The following is a 19,575-nucleotide window of genomic DNA, read 5'->3' on the forward strand; positions in this document are numbered from 1 at the left end:
TTTCTTTTTCTTTTCATTGTTAGAAATATGCTTGAAATATTGATATTCTACCTGGCCCAATATGATATGTTCTGTACAAGTTAATGAATCTATATTACCTTCCTTCAAAAAGATGATTTAGCATTTTACAGCCACTTTCAGCCACTTCAGGAGAATGTATATGCTTCTGCATTAACTCCAAAACATTCAGGTATATTCCTTTTGATAACAGGATTTTTCTGAAATTAACTGAGATTTTTTAAAGTGTCACTTATGGATATGAAAGCATATTTTCATAATTTTACCATAAGATTTAGAATATAGTCCATCATATACAAAGGAATGGAAAGCATTTAATATAAGCATTTAATATAAGAATATAAGTAATTATGGTTATTTTCACAAAGTAATGCCAAACTCTAGGAAACATAGAGATATGCTTTACAACTGGTATTTCATTTATTTGTGAAAAGTAACTATATTCCAGCAATAATGATTAAGGAATAATTTTCCTCTTTTTTTTCTGTTGTTGCTTTTTGTAACAGCATCTCTCGCTGTTGCCAAGGCTGGGGTGCAGTAGCAAGATCATAGCTTACTGCAGCCTTAACTTCCTGGCCTCAAGTGATCCTCCTGTCTCAGCTTCCAAGTAGCAGGAACTACAAGTGTGCCACCACGCCTGGCTAATTTTTGTTAATATTTTGTAGAGAGGGGATCTCACTATGTTGCCCAGCCTGGTCTTGAACTCCTGAGCTCAGGCAATCCTCCTGCCTTGGCCTCCCAAAGTGCTGGGATTACAGGCATGAGCCATCACAACAGGCCAATTTTCCTCTTTGCAATAAACTTCCTTCACTAAACATAAATCTGTTGTCTTCAAGTTTCCACATAAACATCAATTGTCTTGAAGCCTCTATAAAAATATCAATTCCAACATTACACACTGTGATTCAACACTTTGAAAGTGGCAGAAAAAGAAACATAAAAAGTTTTAACTTAAGTACTGCTTTTAAAATAAGTATATGACCCAGCCATCCCATTACTGGGTATATACCCAAAGGATTATAAATCATGCTGCTATAAAGACACATACACACGTATGTTTATTGCGGCACTATTCACAATAGCAAAGACTTGGAATCAACCCAAATGTCCATCAGTGACAGACTGGATTAAGAAAATGTGGCACATATACACCATGGAATACTCTGCAGCCATAAAAAAGGATGAGTTTGTGTCCTTTGTAGGGACATGGATGCAGCTGGAAATCATCATTCTCAGCAAACTATCGTGAGAACAGAAAACCAAACACCGCATGTTCTCATTCATAGGTGGGAACTGAACAATGAGATCACTTGGACTCGGGAAGGGGAACATCATACACCAGGGCCTATCATGGGGAGGGGGGAGGAGGGATGGGGGAGGGATTGCATTGGGAGTTATACCTGATGTAAATGTTGAGTTGATGGGTGCTGACGAGTTGATGGGTGCAGCACACCAAGATGCCACAAGTATACATATGTAACAAACCTGTACATTATGCACATGTACCCCAGAACTTAAAGTATAATAATAAAAAAAAACAATAAATAAAAAATAAATAAAATAAGTAGTCTATCTCAAGAAGATAGGACAAAACATGGAAACAAACAGAAATCACATACACATTCTACAATACTGCCAGAACCTGAAAAACTCGTATCTTTTAAACACATTCAGAATAGCACACGTTAATATACAATAAACAGTTGGTTACTTTGCTCGATCACATCAGAAGTTGTAACAACCTTTCCCAAAGTGGCTAGCTTCTAGCCAAGACGACGCTTTAAAAGACAAAAACAACACTAGATCAGTGGTTCTCAAACTGTAGCGTGCATCAGAATCACCTAGAGAGCTTGTTAAAACATGGATTGCTGGGTCTCAACTCCAGGGTTTATGATTCAGAAGGTCTGTATGGGGCCCTTGAATTTACATTGTTTATCAAGTTTCCCCAGCAAATGCTGCTGGTCCAGGAACCACACTTTAAGAATCACTATCCTAGACAGTAACCCAATGTGTGACTTGAAAATTGCAAGCAATAAACCTAGGAGAAGAAATTTCATCATAAAGTCACATCAGACTTTATAGAACATTTTACATGCTATCGCATCTACCAGCTATCTACATAATACTCCTGATCTCATCCACTCCATTAAAACAGGAAATTAACTGCTTTAAGAGGCAAAAAACAATATGCAACGCCCTGCAGGTCTTACTCAATAGACACCTTCTTTCCTGGCTGCCTATTCACAACTTCATCTCCTCTGATTTCTAACGTATCATATTCTCCTTCCTTGCTTCATTTTTTATTCTTAACTGCCTCAAATATTACATATTTTAGTTAGTCTTATTATCTTCCCTACTACAGTTTAAATTCCATGAGCCTGGGATTTTTACTTAATGAATGTATCCCAAGTGCCTACAGACACTAGACACTTGGGAGCTCAATGAATATTAGTTAATTAATTGAATGGAAAATGTCACACAAGATGTGTGCAACTTTGGGACCTCCATGGTTCCAAGGACCCAGTTCTTCTGCCTGCCAGTGTAGCCATTTTTCTAAAAAAGCCATGCCCAGCTCTGTGCACCCAAAGGTTCTCAAGTGTCTTTCAATGAGAAATTGCCCAAGAAAGGTGATGAATGAGCTACTCAAGTTCTTCATGCTTTATTAAGGCAGAACTCCAAAGACAATACAAAAGGATCTGAGGACATTTTACCTGACAGGTGGTCAGGAACAAAGAAGTAGGGAACTAGAAAGAGCAGAGAACTGAACGAAGACATCAGGGTGTACTCTGAATGTAACCAGTCCTCAGACATCATAATAGGAAGCAGTCGAAATTTCACAAAGTTTTGGTTGTTTAATTTGCATATCAAAGGAGATTTCCAGGTGGTTATGAATGACGTCACCAACGCAATGTTGTCTGTACATAGTAAAAGTCTACCTCCACTCTAAGGTGCCTCAACAGAAGCCACAAAGTCCAGTCCTCATTTTTGGGAGTGAAATCCCTGTCCAGACCTCTTTAACTGCACAGTAGAATATGAGAGATTCGAGAACAGTGATTTCCTCTCCTTCCCCTGTTACTCGGACTCATTATCCTTGAGAGCAGCCCCTGTCTGTCTGTCAGTGCCCTTGCCACTCCAAGCGTTTTATTAAAGTGCCATCAGAGAGGTGAGATGAAAAAGGAGGAAGAGGAAGAAGAAATGATTTTCCTCTTTATTTAGCTTCAATAATAATATAAAGAAACATGCATGAGGTGGTGGCTTTATTTTTTTTTTCCCACCCTACCCAGGTTCTCTATTAAAAGCTGGTGCTTACACTGGTCTCTGTCTCTGGCTTTCAGTGCTTTTCTCTATTTTTCGCCCTATAAAAATATCCTACAAAAGCTGCCAAGTCCCAATGCCTTTATGATGAGTTTTCACCTAAGGATTTCTGTCAGTATTCCTGTTTACGGGGGAAGAAATTTGAGCAGCCTGAACCATAAGCTTAAAACTCATGTCTTTCTGAAGGTATACAAGCCATTTTCTCTTCGTAATTATACAAAGCTATAAGACTTATAAGAATTATATGTAAAGAACCATTTTTTTAAAAAGTATAGTGTGAAAATTTATAATAGACAATTTTACCAGATTTTAAAATGGTGAATAGCTTTCTGCCCAGTTGCATTTCTATGAAATTTTCCCAAGAAAATAATAGGAACCATGTATAAAGGAAAACAGAGGAGGAAAGTGATCATTGGTATGTATTATGGGTTTCAGAAACATCCCACTAGACACAAACTAAAAGAAATTGGTTCATAAAATAGAATACAGGCATGCGATGAAAAACTACATAGCTTTTAAAAATGATAATTTGGGCTGGGCACAGTGGCTCATGCCTGTAATCCCAGCACTTGGGAGGCCAAGGCAGATCGATTGCTTGAGCCCAGGAATTCGAGACCAGCCTGGGCAACATGGCAAAACACCATCTCTGCAAAAAATTAGCCAGGCATGGCAGTGCACACCTGTAGTCCCAGCTACTCAAGAGGCTGAGGTGGGAGGATCACCTGAGTCCAAAAGTTTGAGGTTGTAGTGAGCCATGATCATGCCACTGCACTCCAGCCTAGGTGACAGAGTGAGACCGTATCTAAAAACAAAAATTAATTTTAAAAATTAAAAATAAAAAATGATAATGTGAGAATACACATGTATCAACATAAAAAAGAAAATAAAATTTGGTTATGAAAGAGTATAATATTTCTACAAAATATGTAAAATTTTGTATATGTCATGTGTGAGTTTACACATAGAAGTCCAGAAAAATATACAATAAATGTTTATTTTATTCTTCATCCTTGTACCTATATGTTCATAATCCACATGCCAATATATCTCTACACACAGAGAGATTTTTCACAATATATAGCTTTATAAATTATGTAAGTTTCTCACAATATATAGCTTTTATAATTAAAACTACCACAAAAATGTGTTTCCCTTTATTTGAAAATATGGCACACTGCTTACCATTTTGTTCTAAAAGAGTTGACAATGCATTAGCAGATGCCTGGAAAACTTCCTTTGATGATGAATGCATCAGCATGGACAGCATCACTTCCCTATGAGCTGGGAAACTTTCAAAAATTCAACGAAAATGTTAGTAGTAATCTTTTAAATAATTATCTCAAATTCTCACTTACCATTATCAAATATCTCTAACAACAATTAAGAGCATGTAAACAATATTTTATGCCACCTCCCCTTACAAGAGTTAATTATAGTTCATTTTTAAGACTCAAATTAATTAAATACTAATAAATTAGTATTTTTATGCTTTTTCAAAAACCAATAAGCAGCAGAGAGAAATAAAGAAGCTTAGCAGATATGTAAAGAGATGCTGAGGAAAAACATAAAGTGAGGAAAGGAAGATAATGGTAAAAAGAAAAGAACAATAAAAAACTGTCAAGAAGCAAGATAAGTTTTAAAGATGCACAACATAAATTTATTTTCTTTGTTTTAATAATATATTTATTTTAAAGTTCTCTTACGGATATTGAGAAACAGGTATCCTATGAACTAAAATTTATAAACTGCAACATGAATCTCCCTTACCCTAATCTCCAAAAGCCTTGCTCAACATGAGATTATTAAGATGCCAATTTAGCATAGTTTTCAAAAGAACTACTGTTTCTTGTCAAAATGAAAATGTTTAATTAAGTAGCATCTGTGTTATTAATTCCCCTCTTATCAGCAATAGATAATTAAACAAATAGACTGTCAAGATTTCAGATGTAGAATACTACTATTTGTTTCCAAAATAAGTCATTCACAATTTAAAACCCAGAGGATATCCATTGCAAATAGCACAAGCATAATCAGTTGCCATAAAACACAAAGGCTCACGGATATGAAACAAACCTGATATGCACAAAACTCCTTGCTACAGTTTGTATCTTTGGGAGAGAGTGCCAGTCTTATGATGTTTGAATGGCACTCCTAGTGAAAGAGTTATCTGGAGATGACAGCTTCAAATAACCCTCTCAAAAGAAGACAGGTCAACTCTGTCACATCAGATGGGAACTCATCATAGGGAGCTCTCTAACCAAATCTAATTCCTGATATTGACAACCTGCTGGCTAATCACCACAGAAGAAAAGATCACAGATGGCTCTGCAATTTCTATCACCCAAGATGAATTAATATGGCATTTTAAAACGATCAGCCAGGAAACAGATTCTTTCTCCATGATTTGTGAATTACCAAATGACTCTTGATTCCAAATCTCTCAATAATAACTCTCAAACATGCTACCTTTTCTAACTCCTGGAGGTAATGAGATCAAAATGCTACATACATACTACTATTTGGCAGCAACATCTAAAACTAAAAGGCTGTATCAAAAATATTTCTAACAATAAAAGTTATGGTTAAAGTATTTTGTAGGTATTGATTTAAAATATAACTGAAATTTTCTATCATATAAAATCAAAACTACTGACTGGCCATCTTCATCTCCAATCTTCTCATGTAAACTGTTTTGGTACATAAGGAGATTATTTAGTGCCCAGCATGCAGCCTCCTGGATTAGGGGAGAAAAAAGAAATCTGTCAAAATATAAATGATTAGAAAACACAATTTTGAGTAACTCTAATATTTATGAGAGTCCAACCTGCACGTGCTTGTTCTTTCTATGCCACGTTAACGCTTTGTAACAGGCTTCCAGCCAAAACAATTTAACTTCTTCCCCCTCATCATCATTCTCTTGATTCTCATTCTTTTCCTCTAAATCTTGATTTAAGAAAATGGTCTCAGCTTGAAAAAAATTAAAAAATAAATAAAAGCATTATATATATGATTTACTTAACAGTTTGACCAACTCTAATTCAACATTTTGAAATATTACCAACAGAATGAGGTGTGCCTTGGTCAATTATAAAGATAATTTTTGATATATTACACACCTCATACTACTACTATCCTATACAGATAAATAATAAAATCAGGAAGAGGGTACCAAAAAAAAAAAAAAAAAAAAAAAAAACCTAATAGACTAGAGAAGGATTATTTGAAAAGATTAGTTCATGACAGCACTATTCACAATAGCAAAGACATGGAATCAACCCAAATGCCCATCAATCATAGACTGGATAAAGAAAATGTGGTACATATACACCATGAAATACTATGCAGTTATAGAAAGCAATGATATCATGTCCTTTGCAGGGACACAGATGGAGCTGGAAACCATTATCCTCAAATAAACTAACACATGAAGAGAAAACCAAACACCGCATGTTCTCACTTATAAGTGGGAGCTGAACAATGAGAACACATGAACACAGGGAGAGGAACAATACATACTGGGGCCCATTGGGGGATGGGACTGGGGGAGGGAGAGCATTAGGAAAAGTAGCTAAACCATGCTGGGCTTAATACCTAGGTGATGGGTTAATAGGTATAGCAAACCACCAAGGCACACGTTTACCTATGTAAAAAATCTGCACATCCTGCACGTGTACACCAGAATTTAAAATACAAATTTTTTTTTTTTTTTGAGACTGAGTTTCATTCTTGTTGCCCAGGCTGGAGTGCAGTGGCACGATCTCAGCTCACTGCAACCTCTACCCTCTGGTTTCAAGCGGTTCTCCTGCCTCAGCCTCCCAAGTAGCTGGGATTACAGGCGCCCGCCACCACGCCTGGCTAATTTTTATATTTTTAGTAGAGACGAGGTTTCACCATGTTGGCCAGGCTGGTCTCGAACTCCTGACCTTGTGATCTACCCGCCTTGGCCTCCCAAAGTGCTGAGATTACAAGCGTGAGCCACCATGCCCGGCCACAAGTAAAAATTCTTTAAAAAAAGATTAGCTGCTTAATGACAAAGCTAAATCAAGAATGATGTAAAGCAAAACTCTACATGGAGATGTGTATACTTGTCATAACTGTTAGTTTCCTTGAAAGTATTCCCTACTAGAAAATGAGCTACACAGGACAGAACTCCCATCTGTACATATGATTCTCTTGTTACAGTGTTCATATTTGATGTCAAATGCCTCTGGAAGAATCTCCTTTTTAGTGAAGTTACTTACTGAGGAGGGCCAAACAGCTGAGCGCTGAGATCTGTAATGCTGCGTTCTCTGGGTACCGCTGCACAGCTTTCACCACAAATTCATGGACTTCGTTTAATACCAGGATATTAAAAAAATTACCTAAAAGTTAAGTGAAACATTAGCTGAATTCTCATCCATGGAAGTTAAATTACCTTTAACATATAACACTATTTACATCAGTAATTTTGGATGGTGATGAATATTTAATGGCATTAAAACATTTACTGTAATTAAAATAGCTTAATATGATTGAGTAGTTTTGAAATTTTATTTTATGCTGTCATTTATTTATCTTACTTAGACAATGGAAGTGACTGAGCAAAAATAATGATACTAGTTTGGGTTGTATTAACTGCATGTTCTCTGATTCCCTCTCATGTCACGTCTGTTACACATGGCACGGCAATATTCATTGTATAAAATAACTTAATTTTTCTGACTTTTAAAGATGAAATTCTTAAATCTGTCTTTTAGAAGATCCAATATTAAATAGTTTTGCTGAAACCCTCTTCTTTCACTTAAAGGAATAGTGTTCAGAAAATTCATTGGCATGCTTACCATTACTTGATCTTGTCTATGATGATCTCAGAAAAAAAAATAAAAACTAAAATAAATGAGATATTTCACCACCTCCAACCCACCCTGGGAAGAAGTCCCATATCTTTTTATACCCATTCTTCTGAGAATTAATATGACACCCAAGAGTCTAAATCCTTATGAGGAAAAACTTTACATGATATTCCAGAAATATGTACCTTTTTCCATTTGGCTTATTTGTAACACACTAACAATTGCCAAGCTTCTTTCTAAAACAAAGAATTAAAACTCCTATTCATCTATAAGCATAACTAAGTGATCTCTGAGATACAAAGCCAGAAATGGAAAAGATCCTGTATCATAAAAAACCTAAAGCCCAAATATTCATCAACGGCCTCACAATCAAAAGGCAGTTTAAGCAACTATGGAGCTCCTTTACCAACACCTTCCCATGCTGTTGCCTCTTTCACATTCACCCACCAAGCAAACATTCTCCACAGCCCTTAAAGATCACTAGTGTTTTCAAAAAGATTTTCTTCTACTTTTACCAGCTTGTCTAAACTTGGGTGGTCCCCATCACTCTCTTTTCCCTATTATACCCACACCACTGCCTACAGCTGTTCCGTCACTGACTCACTGTGTGACTCAGAAAACGGCAGGAAGACTAGACCTATGTTCAGACAACTTGTGTGAAAATACATAGCAAACTGTACAGAGTCCTTAAATGCATTAAGCCCATAATTAGATTACATAATTTGGCAAAACGTTAAATATTTACTTACTTGAGGTTTTAATTTTAACTATGAAGAAAAAGTTAAGCATTTTATTCAGCTACTTTTGAAACAATAACAGCAACAATAAATTATCTACCCATTAAATGGAACTAATAATCATTCACTAAGAGATAAACAAGAGAAAAAAGCATCTTTACCTGAAGATCAGTTTGATCTCTTTTTATTTTTAAAAAATCTTACAGAATAATACAAAAGTTGCATATGACATGACAGTTGCCATGGTTTATTTAATTTTAACAGTATAAAATCAAGCAACTTTAATGTGCTCTTCTAGACCAATTTGGCAGTCAAGTAGCATTTCCCTCATCACAAAAACAAAATCACTTCTTCCTCTGGCTCATTTCAAGAAATGAAGGCGAACTCACATTTTAATGTAACATGTGCAAGTTGTAACTTGACTGTGTAAAACATGAAACAGAGAGTTGTACAGTAGTGTGCTACTCTAACACCTGGATTTAAGAAATCAACTTTGAATTAGATTAAAACATTATCAGATATCAGCCAGTTTGTACAACTACAACCTTCTCACGAAAAATAATGAATAAAGGGTAACCTGATAGAGATAAACTAGTAAATGGCTACCAAATTTTAGAAGAAATACTTTGTTTAGGGATGAAGAAATCTGGGTTCTCAGCCTGATTTCACCCCTTACTGCTTACATAATCTTGAATAAAACACAAAGATTGGTGAACCACAGGACCTCATCTGTAAATGTACAAATAATAACAATATCCCATCTCCCAAGATTGTTGCATGGATCAAAAAATACTCTGTGTGTGTGTGTGTGTGTGTGTGTGTATATATACACATTTATATATACAAATAGATACTGTGTGCATATATATATGCACAGTATTTATATTTGTATATATAAATGTATTTATATTTATAGACATTTGTATATTTGTATATAAATATATGTATATACATTTGTATATTTCTATACATGTATATATATTTATATACATTTATATACAATGTTATTATATTTATATATACAGTACATAAGTAGATTCATACATATCAAATATATAAGTGTATATATACACTTTGGAAACTATGAAAGAAATGTGAAAATATTAAACATGATCATCTTACAGTCTTAGTCATATAACAACATTCAATAAATGCTTATCAAGGAAAGAAATAACAAACTAAAGTTGTGCATTTAAAATAGAATTCAACTTACAAAAAATTCATTTTAACTGAAACTAGGAACTTTCCTAATGCTAAAATCAATTTCCAAATTATACAGGGGATATAATCATGATACTAGAAGTGAAAATACGAGTTGCTACAATGGAGATGTGTCAATTAGTTTTTTCAAATGATTAATGATTTTCCCAAAAATTTGTAATGATGAAAAACTAAATGCCTATTATAATAATCCTAATTTTGCACAAAATATTCCTGGTTATCCTTTTGGGAAAGTGTCATCAGAATCAATTTCCAACAGTTAGCCATCATTCCTTATTAGTCACCAACCACTCCCTTTTACACGCATTGTTGTCCTCACAAAAATATCAAGGAAGTTTCCAAGGTGTGTGTTGAGGGGCACACAGGGAGTTCAAAAAGAAGCTGAAACAAGAGCTGTGAGTTGAACGCCAGAGTAGTCTCGAGGGAAAGCATGAATTTCGGCGCTGCATTCAACAATCGAGTTTCAGACTCTCTGCAAGGTAAGGTAATTCAACCAGAGTCTCCCATATTAAGCCTAGATCTTAAGATCCTAAACTGCTCCCACGTCAGTCCTGTGCTCTGACTTCTGGCAAACACCTCTGAAAGAGCATCTTTAATTTAAGTCCTCAGGATGTTCAAATATTAAACTCAATCAAAGAGAAACTCACAAGCATACAAGAAAACAAGGCTCCGTAACTGATGGGCAGTCAGCCTAGAAGCAGTTGGTTTAGACTCCCCGGAACTTTACATATAGTTATCAGATACAAAATACAAAATAGCCATGTATTAATCATTAAAGAAATAGAAGGATTTTTTTAAAAAAAAGAAAGGGTAAAAAAGAAAAAAACAAGAGGCTGCCAAAACTCACCTGGTATATGCGAAAATAAACAGACAAGATTTTTTTATAAGTGTTTTTAAAAATCTAATAAATGACCAAGTTAAATTTATCAGGAAGTGCAAAGTAGCTTAGTATTAGAAAACCTGTAGATGTATTTCTTCATATTAACAAAATGAAAAGAAAAAAAAAGACTTACATTTTAAGTATATTTGATAAAATTAAATATTCACCCATGATTTTTTAAAGCCCACATTGTAAAAATAAAAGCAAAGAAGAAATAAAATAAAATTTCTTAAAATATTTTTAAAAATGTAGAACCTTGTAAGATGCATTATTTTGGATGGGAGAATATTAAAAATATTCTGTTTAAAATCAGGAAAAAGAGCAAGACAAGGATGTCTACTATCACTGATTCTATTTAACACTGTATTAATAATTCTGGGTCATGTAAAAAGACAAGGAAATGAAATAAAGAATATAAGAAGCAGAAAGGAAGAACTCAGACTGTCATTATTTACAAATTATATAATTGCTATGTAGAGAACTTAAGAGCATTTGGAAATAAATTGTCAGAATTAATAGAAGAGTTTAGAAAGGTAGGTTAGCTCAATATACAAAAAAATCATTTGCATTTCTTTATGAAAACACAGTTCAAAAATACGATGTAAAAAGAAATACCATTTACAATAATAATAAAAATAAGATATGTAGCAATAACTAACAAAGATGTGCAAGACACGTATAGAAGAAATTATAATGTAAAGACATCAGTTCTTCTTAAAATGATCACATATTTTGTGCAATTCCAGTCAAAATCTCAACAGTGTTTTCCAAGGAAATGGACAAGTTAATTCTAAAATAAGTATGGAATAGTAAAGGCCCAAGAAAAAAGGCAAGCTGTGCCTAAAAAAGAATGTATAGTGACTTGACCTACTAGCTTTTCAGATATCAGGACTTGCAGAACTATTAATTTAAATAGCGTTAAATTGATTCAGACAAATCAGATTAATGCAACAGAACAGCAGGGACAGAAACATAAATATATATAGTCAGTGTACCACACAACTGGGAAACAGGTGAACCTCTAATAAATTGTGCTATGATAGCTCTCCACACTGAAAAAAAGAGGGAGAATCGGGTTCTTTACAAAAACAAACTGCAACAGTTTAATAAATGAGAAAGATTTGGAATAAAATATACAATATATTTATTATCTCGGAAAGGAAAGATTTCTTAAACAAGATACATAGAGTAAATCACAAAGGAACTGATTATTAAATTTAACTATATCACAAAAGCCACTATAAAGATGGTGAAAAGACGTGCTACAAGTCAAGGGAAGGTATTTTCAATACATATAACCTACCATCAAAATATTATTGTCCAGAATCTATGAATCAGTTTTAAAAAGACAGACTATCCTATGAAAAATATTGATAAATGACAGATTGTGTATTTCACAAAGAAGGACCTACCAATGGCAAGTAAATATTTTTAAAAATATTAACCCTTATTTATATTTTCCTAACAACACAGATAGTAGTAGCATAAAACAAGAAAGAACCCAAATGTCCATTGATAGAAAAATGGAAAAATAAATTGTGGTATTTCCAATAATAGACTACTACTAGCAACCACATGCAAAAATATTTCTGATTCTTATAATCATATTGATATTTGAAAATTGAAGAAGACAACATACAATATAATTACATTGTGATGAAGCAAAAGGAGGCAAGTGTTAACAATTTACTTAAAGAAACATGAAAATGTAGTAAATCATATTTATAAAGCAAAAGATTACATAAACACAAAATTCTGGATAGTGTTAACCTCTATAGAGAAAGCAAGGGCAAGAAGCAGCCCAGGGTAGCTTCCCCCACTGGGAATATACAATATTTAAGTTGGATGGTGAGTTCTTTGCATTATGCTTTACATTGTATATGTTATGCATATTTTTTGTATATATCAATTCTTACATAATTACATTTTAAATATAGCCTCAACAATAAAAAAACTCATCTATATAACTATCTCTATAAAAATAAGATTAAGATAATACTTCTTTCACATTCTACACACCTATTTTTGACACTCCTTTTAAAAGTCCATCTAAACATAGCAAAACGGTTTGGTAATTTACAGTATTTTCTTTTTTTTAATTTATTTTTTTCTAGGATTTTACAATATTTTCATTCAAAGTATGTCAATATGCTACTTATCCATCATTATGCAACATATATATTATATATATGTATATCATACAGATTGTGATGATATATTAACTAAGAAACTCACCTAATGTAAGCCTATGGAGCAAACAGCAACTCACTTCTTGAATTTTTTCACTGATAGGGAATGCTTTCATAGCTTCCACCACAATATTATAACACCTGACATTGCCACTCATGAGGACTTCCACATTATTGCCTGAATTTAAAGAGATCATAATTATCAATAAGGTAACCATTTTCCCCTTTCAAATATGCATACAAAGATGTCTTATGTAGATTGTAAATAGATGGCAGCATAATGACTGCATTTCCAAATTTAAACATCATGTTCCGTTAAGCAGCTGTAAAAAATTCTAGGCTGTTCATTGATAACATAATGGAATGTAGGACTCATCTTTAGCATTAAGAAAAATTTACTTCTTTCCTGTTTCTTGGCTTAAAGCCTTAAGATCAAAAAAAAGGAAAAATTCAGAGTACTTTTAGTACTGAAAACGAAATGAAAAGTACTGAAAATGAAAGTCTAGAAATGTAATGTATTGGTCTAAGTTTTCAAAAAATATATTGGAGGGTCTCTTTCTTAACGAGGCTCAACCTCACTGGATAATAACTTTCGCATTTTTTTTTCCCCAACCAAAAGAAAGAAAATCAAGAATATGTCACCAGATAGAAGAGTTAAAATCAGTTATGACCTGTTTCCTCCTCCATTCCAGGAGAGCAACCAGTGTACAAGGCAGCAAAATAAAGCTTCCTGAAGGCTCCAAAATAGGTGGAAGAAAAGATGGGAGAAGGAAAAAGGGGAGGCACAATATTAAAATATAAGTCTAAGGGACAAACACAGGTGAAACAGAAAGGAAGGAAAGACTCTACCAGAAAAAGCAATGAATCAATAAAGGGAGTGAAGTGCGAACCTACATGGAGAAAATATGTCTATTTCTGCATCAAATGTTAACTGTTTTTTTATTTTAATTTTTTTTAAAAAAGGGCTGTTTGCAAAACATTTTAGTATCTGTTTTGGCACAGCCAAAACTAATCAACTGTTTTCACAACAAGTGTCTTATAATGCTTAAACATAGAAAAAAAGTTAATAATGTATGGAAATGGTCTGTTAAAGGAGTTACCTGCTTTGATTCAAAACAATAGACTTAAAGACTGAAAAGCAAATGTTTTTCAGTTAGAATCAGTGCTTTAAAAACTCTTGATTCTTAATTTTTAGCTGCCACTTTCTTTGACTTTTGTATTATGAATCAACACATTTTTACTGGAGTTATGTCAGATGTGGGTGGAAAACAATGGATTCCAAAAACTGCCAGCCCAAAATAAATAAATAAATGAATAAATATAGCCAAGGAAAAGTATAATGAAAAATATATTCAGTTTGTTGGCAATGATGACTCAGAGAAATGTAAAAGCATGGCCTTTCTCTATTATTGTTCAGCCCCACCCACTTTCTAGTGTTTAATTTCCTGTGGATAAGAAAACGTTGTGATTTTATAAACATCACCAAAAAAAAGGCATTCTTTCACAAGGGCATTGGGTTTTTACTCTGCCTACACTGAAGGCTCACACCTTCAGACTGACACAGTGATTTCCATATCTGAAACCATAAATGCAATTACATATAGTATACAACATACATATAAAATACATATTGTGTAATAATCCTGTCAGTGATTTTAGAACACTTATTATATGCCAGGTACTACTCTACATTTTTAACTCGTTGAATCCTCAAAACTTCACATGTGTGAGGATGAAAATATCACTAGATAAATGCATATGTATATCCTGTAGAAACCCACACAAGTAATACATGAAATACAAAGTGTTAATGGGCATTTACAAAACAAAACAGAATATGAGCCATTATTTTAGCTTATTAGTAATCATTGGTAACAGACACATCAAATTAATTTCTTCTGATTAATATTTTTTGGTGAAAAAGGTGGCTAAATTTCAAAGCATCATTAAAATGCTAATCAAGAATCACAATAAAATTCAAACTCCTTCATGCAGCTTTTTAGGCCCTTCATGCTCTCCACTCCATGTCTTTGGCCTCACCCACTGCCTCTTATCAAGGTCTCCCTTGCCTCTGTCAATGAAACACAAACGGACAGGATATTTGGGGATGCGCATGCACAGTGGCACACACGCATGCACGCATGCACACTCATAACCCCACACCTTTACTGAGCTACTTTTGTCTTCTTGAAGGCAGTCTGCTCTCTCTTGCTACAGCATCTTTACACTAACCATTCCCACTGCCTGGGCCACTTTGCCTGCACTCTCACTTCAGCTCACACGTCTGTGCACAGGAAGCTCTACTTATTCAATCTTGGCTAAGAGACATTGCCTCATTTCCTATTTGTTCTCCTAACTCTGGGTACTTCTGCCATCACTTCTGCCATTGTAATCACCTCTATACTTATCTGTGTCCCCCATTGTACTACAAGCTCTGAAAAGGTAAGGAACACATTTGTATTTTCCACTATTGTTTCTCCAGCACCAAGCCCACAGCCAACTTCAGTATAGTGTCAATTAATGTAAATTAATTAAATGGATAAATGAATGAATGGGTTTAGCATCCACAAGTTTCTAAATAATAAAAATATTGTTAAAATATACTCAGAAAGAGATATATTGTGATTTTTCAGATACGAAAAAGAAATCACATATAAATGCTACTTACAAGGAATTGCTAGGGAATGTAAACAATGCAGTACATGAAGCACAATTTCCTCTTCATCTTTAAAATTTGTTAACGCACTTAACAATATCATATAATCTTTGTTCTCAACAAATTCAGTTAGTTGCTCCTCTGAGACTAAAAAATGAAAGACAAAATACTGAATAAGCCTAAAGATGATACAGAAGTTTAATTATTCAAAAATTACAACATTCATGATAGTTGTGTAAAAAAATGTAATCTCCTTAAATAAAAAATATATTTCTGTGAAAACAGCCCTTCCTAAGAATGTTATAATGGGAAAGCAAGCTACAGAGATTAAAATAATTTTGTTTCAGTCTATGTTCGGTACTCAATGTTTTGAAATGTAAAAGTGCTAGTCATTCTCAGAAAAACAAAATTATTTACAATTTCATTTGGGAAATTCTAGAGAAAACTGACAGTGACTAATAAAGATGGTCAACTGGAATTGGACATATTGCAATATTTGAAAGGGAGGCATTAATGGTAGGCTGCTGAAGGGTAGCTCGGCTAAATGTTTCAGTTCAAGAGTTGTCAACTTGAGCAAATGGCAAGTAATCAGACTTTGAAATACTCTGTCTTAGTGATTTTCCATCAGACAGCAAAAATATAGATCATTAATTTTCACAATTAAAGTCATTTGATCAAGCCAGTAAGTTCCATTTGGAGTCACTGTTATTGGGCAACAACCTCAAAAACATGTATAAAATTCTAGTTTATCTAGCTTGAGAATGGTGCCAGAAATATGTTAGAAAATACGGCACTCTAAGTGATCAACATTAATTTTTTTTTAATTTTATGCCAGTGTCCCTATAATATAATGCGAAATCAGTTAAGTTTTTCTAACAAGTGAAGAACATCATGAAACTGTCTCAGTTATTAGGTGATCTATCCCATTCTGGGAACTGCGAGAAATTAGACTGGTAAACTGATAACTGACACAGGGCCCGCAAAAATCATTCTTATCTAAACCCCTAGCACGGTTGGCTCCCATAATGATACAAAAGGGGCTCTCAAAATAATTGCTAATTGAACTGTACTGTCACAAGCTCTGTGCCCTGAGGCAGGATGCTCACTTCACTGCTGTGACCCATTTCCTCCTCAGGTCAATGGAAAGACTAAACAAGGACTCCAACCAACTCTAAAATTACATGACAATCTCAGTTACCAATCTCAGGGCCAGGCTATGAAATGCATATTAGTCTTTTTCCTGAGGGACACTTTGTAAACCTCCTGGCTCTTTATGCAGAGCCTTTATCAATTTCTAAGACTTCTGATGATGACTCAACATCATAATCCCGATGTAACCTATGCTTGGCTTCAGTTGTATTTTTTCTTTCATAACACCCATACATCCAGTTTTCAAAGTAAACCTTATGCCTTGTTATGCAACTGAAGAAAGTCTACTCCAGTGGCATGATTTATAACCCATGAATGCAATTCACTCCACCAAAACAAGCAATACTGCTGAATTAACCCCATTCCTCACCCTTGACAGACAACTCCCCCTTCTTAATAGTAGGATTTTAGAAACCTTCTTCTTCTTATAATTGTGTTCTACTTTTCCCAGTATAAGCCTTTTTTTCTTATATATACTTTAAGGAATTTGACATTTTAAAATACCTCTTTCAAACAGCACATGTAAAGCTTTGCATCCAAGTTTCTGGATTTCATCATTGGCTGGAAATGAGTGCATGGCATCAAAAATTAACATGAAAATATCACTTTCTTCATCCAATATCAGTAAGGTGATTTTACCTATTTTGAAGAGAATAATATGCTCTGAGTAAAGATCTGCTTTAACATTTAATGTGTTAATTTTTACATGAAGACTGTGAATGGTTTGTAGACTCACGATTTTTTTTGTTTGTTTATTGACAAACCACTTAACTGCCCTAGATGTTAGACTTATCAAGCTCTAGATCTTTATAAATGAGATAAATTCTCAGTTCACTTTATTACAATTTCATGAGTCCCAATCAGTACTTCTACCCTAGATAACTTGCCCCAAACACCTGAAATACATTCTTATGCCTCTTAGACATCATCTGAATATTCTACAGGTACCCCAAACCTGGTCTACTCCTGTTCCCTGTCTTCATCAATGATACCATAATCCAATAGCTACCCAAGAGAAACTCCTGAGTCATCTTCTTTTTCCACCATCCTTTCTCTTCTCATTCTCTATCCAAACAACAAATCAATTCGTTACCAAGTCCTCTAAGTATATCTCCTACACATCTTGAAGATTCCTTCTGAACAAAATGCCTTTTGAACAAGGCACCTTCATTCCTATTGTGTTTTGCATTCTCATCTAGAATGCAAAAACAGATGCTTAATTGCTCTACAGGCCCCAATTTCTACCCAACTAGTTTATTGCCTGCATTATATTTCTAAAACACAATTGTGGTCTTGCAAATCCCTTGCTGGAATCTTCTAAGATCTTCTCATACTCCTTAGTATGAAAAAACAAGACCCATCACACAACTGACTATAGTACATGTATCTCATCAGCCCCTTATCCCTCTGCACATTGTCTTCACTCCAAATATGCTAAACACTGTTCCTCACTAAATATTTTGTTACCTCTTTGTACTTGGACTAACTGTTTGTCATACTCTTGCCTTTTACTATATCAAACATCTCCTATCATAATCCAAAACATAACACAAACAGCATCTATTCTGTCAATAAAAATAATAATACTGGAATAGGAATGGTAGTACTGTATGAGGCTAACTTTAATATATTCCAGTGTGGAGAGATTTTTCAGATTAATAAACCCTCATCTTCCTGTCCATTGCCAAATGAAGAATGAATACCCCTCAAAAAAAAAAAAATACCTCCCAAGTATGAGGTTAAATTAAATCATGGTTAAGACTGTTAGTGCATTCCATACAACATGGTCATAAAAAGCGGTGGTGAAATGCTGAGTACTTTCTTGTTTTTCCCTCATACTCTCATCTTCCTCTTTCTCCAGCAAGGTCTTCATCTCTTAGCAGGACTGATGGGGACTGATGAGGACATTTCAAACCTTCCCAATCACATGTCCAGCCTCTCTTATGCTATTCTCCCAGGCCTGTGCACCCATACTTCTCTCAACCTAAAAAGCCCTCCCCTACATGGAAGGAAACTCCTCCCAGCCCTACAAGATTAGCTCCCTGTGAGCAGCCTTTCTTCTAAGAACCTTATATAATAGCCAGTGTCCAGCACAGCAATGCCCACAACTGTTGCATCATTTCAAGATTTTTTGTTTTCAGGTCCGTTATTTTCCAGGCCAAAGTTTTCTCAGGGAAGGAACCTGACATGGAGAATCAGACCCTGTTTCTACCACTTAGTGGCCGAAGCAACTTCTCTGCATTTCAGTGTTTCTCACTTAGAAAACTGAGATAAAATCCCTATCACGAGGGGTGTTTTCAGGTTTAGGTGTTTAAAAGAATGTGAAGCATTTTACTTGTGAAGCCTGGCATCTAGCAAATACTCAAGAAGTAATGTTATGTATTTTCAAAATGTAACTATTATGGCATACTCCAGAACATACATTATAGAAAATATATTCAAGATATATATGGAGAAAGAAGTAATAATGCAAGGGCATGAATGACCACTAACCTAGGGAGAATATGAGATGTGGGTCCAGATTTTGGGAGCAAACATCAGGCTACAAACAGAGATTTGGGGACAATATATAAGGTAA

At 34.5% G+C, this 19,575-nt stretch overlaps 1 protein-coding gene across 1 annotated transcript in view; it reads right to left on the bottom strand.

Annotated features, from left to right (window-relative positions):
- LOC105470180 (leucine rich repeat kinase 2) overlaps positions 1 to 19,575 on the bottom strand; it is a 145,173-nt gene that overhangs the window by 113,871 nt on the left and 11,727 nt on the right. Inside the window, exons 5-12 of the mRNA XM_071071872.1 lie at positions 17,502 to 17,636; positions 15,861 to 15,995; positions 13,239 to 13,370; positions 7,575 to 7,694; positions 6,158 to 6,300; positions 5,988 to 6,067; positions 4,516 to 4,622; positions 99 to 228 (exon numbers count right to left, since the gene is read on the bottom strand). Of these exons, the coding sequence (XP_070927973.1) occupies positions 99 to 228; positions 4,516 to 4,622; positions 5,988 to 6,067; positions 6,158 to 6,300; positions 7,575 to 7,694; positions 13,239 to 13,370; positions 15,861 to 15,995; positions 17,502 to 17,636 (982 nt within the window). The remainder of the gene's footprint in view (positions 1 to 98; positions 229 to 4,515; positions 4,623 to 5,987; positions 6,068 to 6,157; positions 6,301 to 7,574; positions 7,695 to 13,238; positions 13,371 to 15,860; positions 15,996 to 17,501; positions 17,637 to 19,575) is intronic.

This window comes from Macaca nemestrina, chromosome 10, assembly GCF_043159975.1.
Source record: "Macaca nemestrina isolate mMacNem1 chromosome 10, mMacNem.hap1, whole genome shotgun sequence".
Classification (NCBI taxonomy): domain Eukaryota; kingdom Metazoa; phylum Chordata; class Mammalia; order Primates; family Cercopithecidae; genus Macaca; species Macaca nemestrina.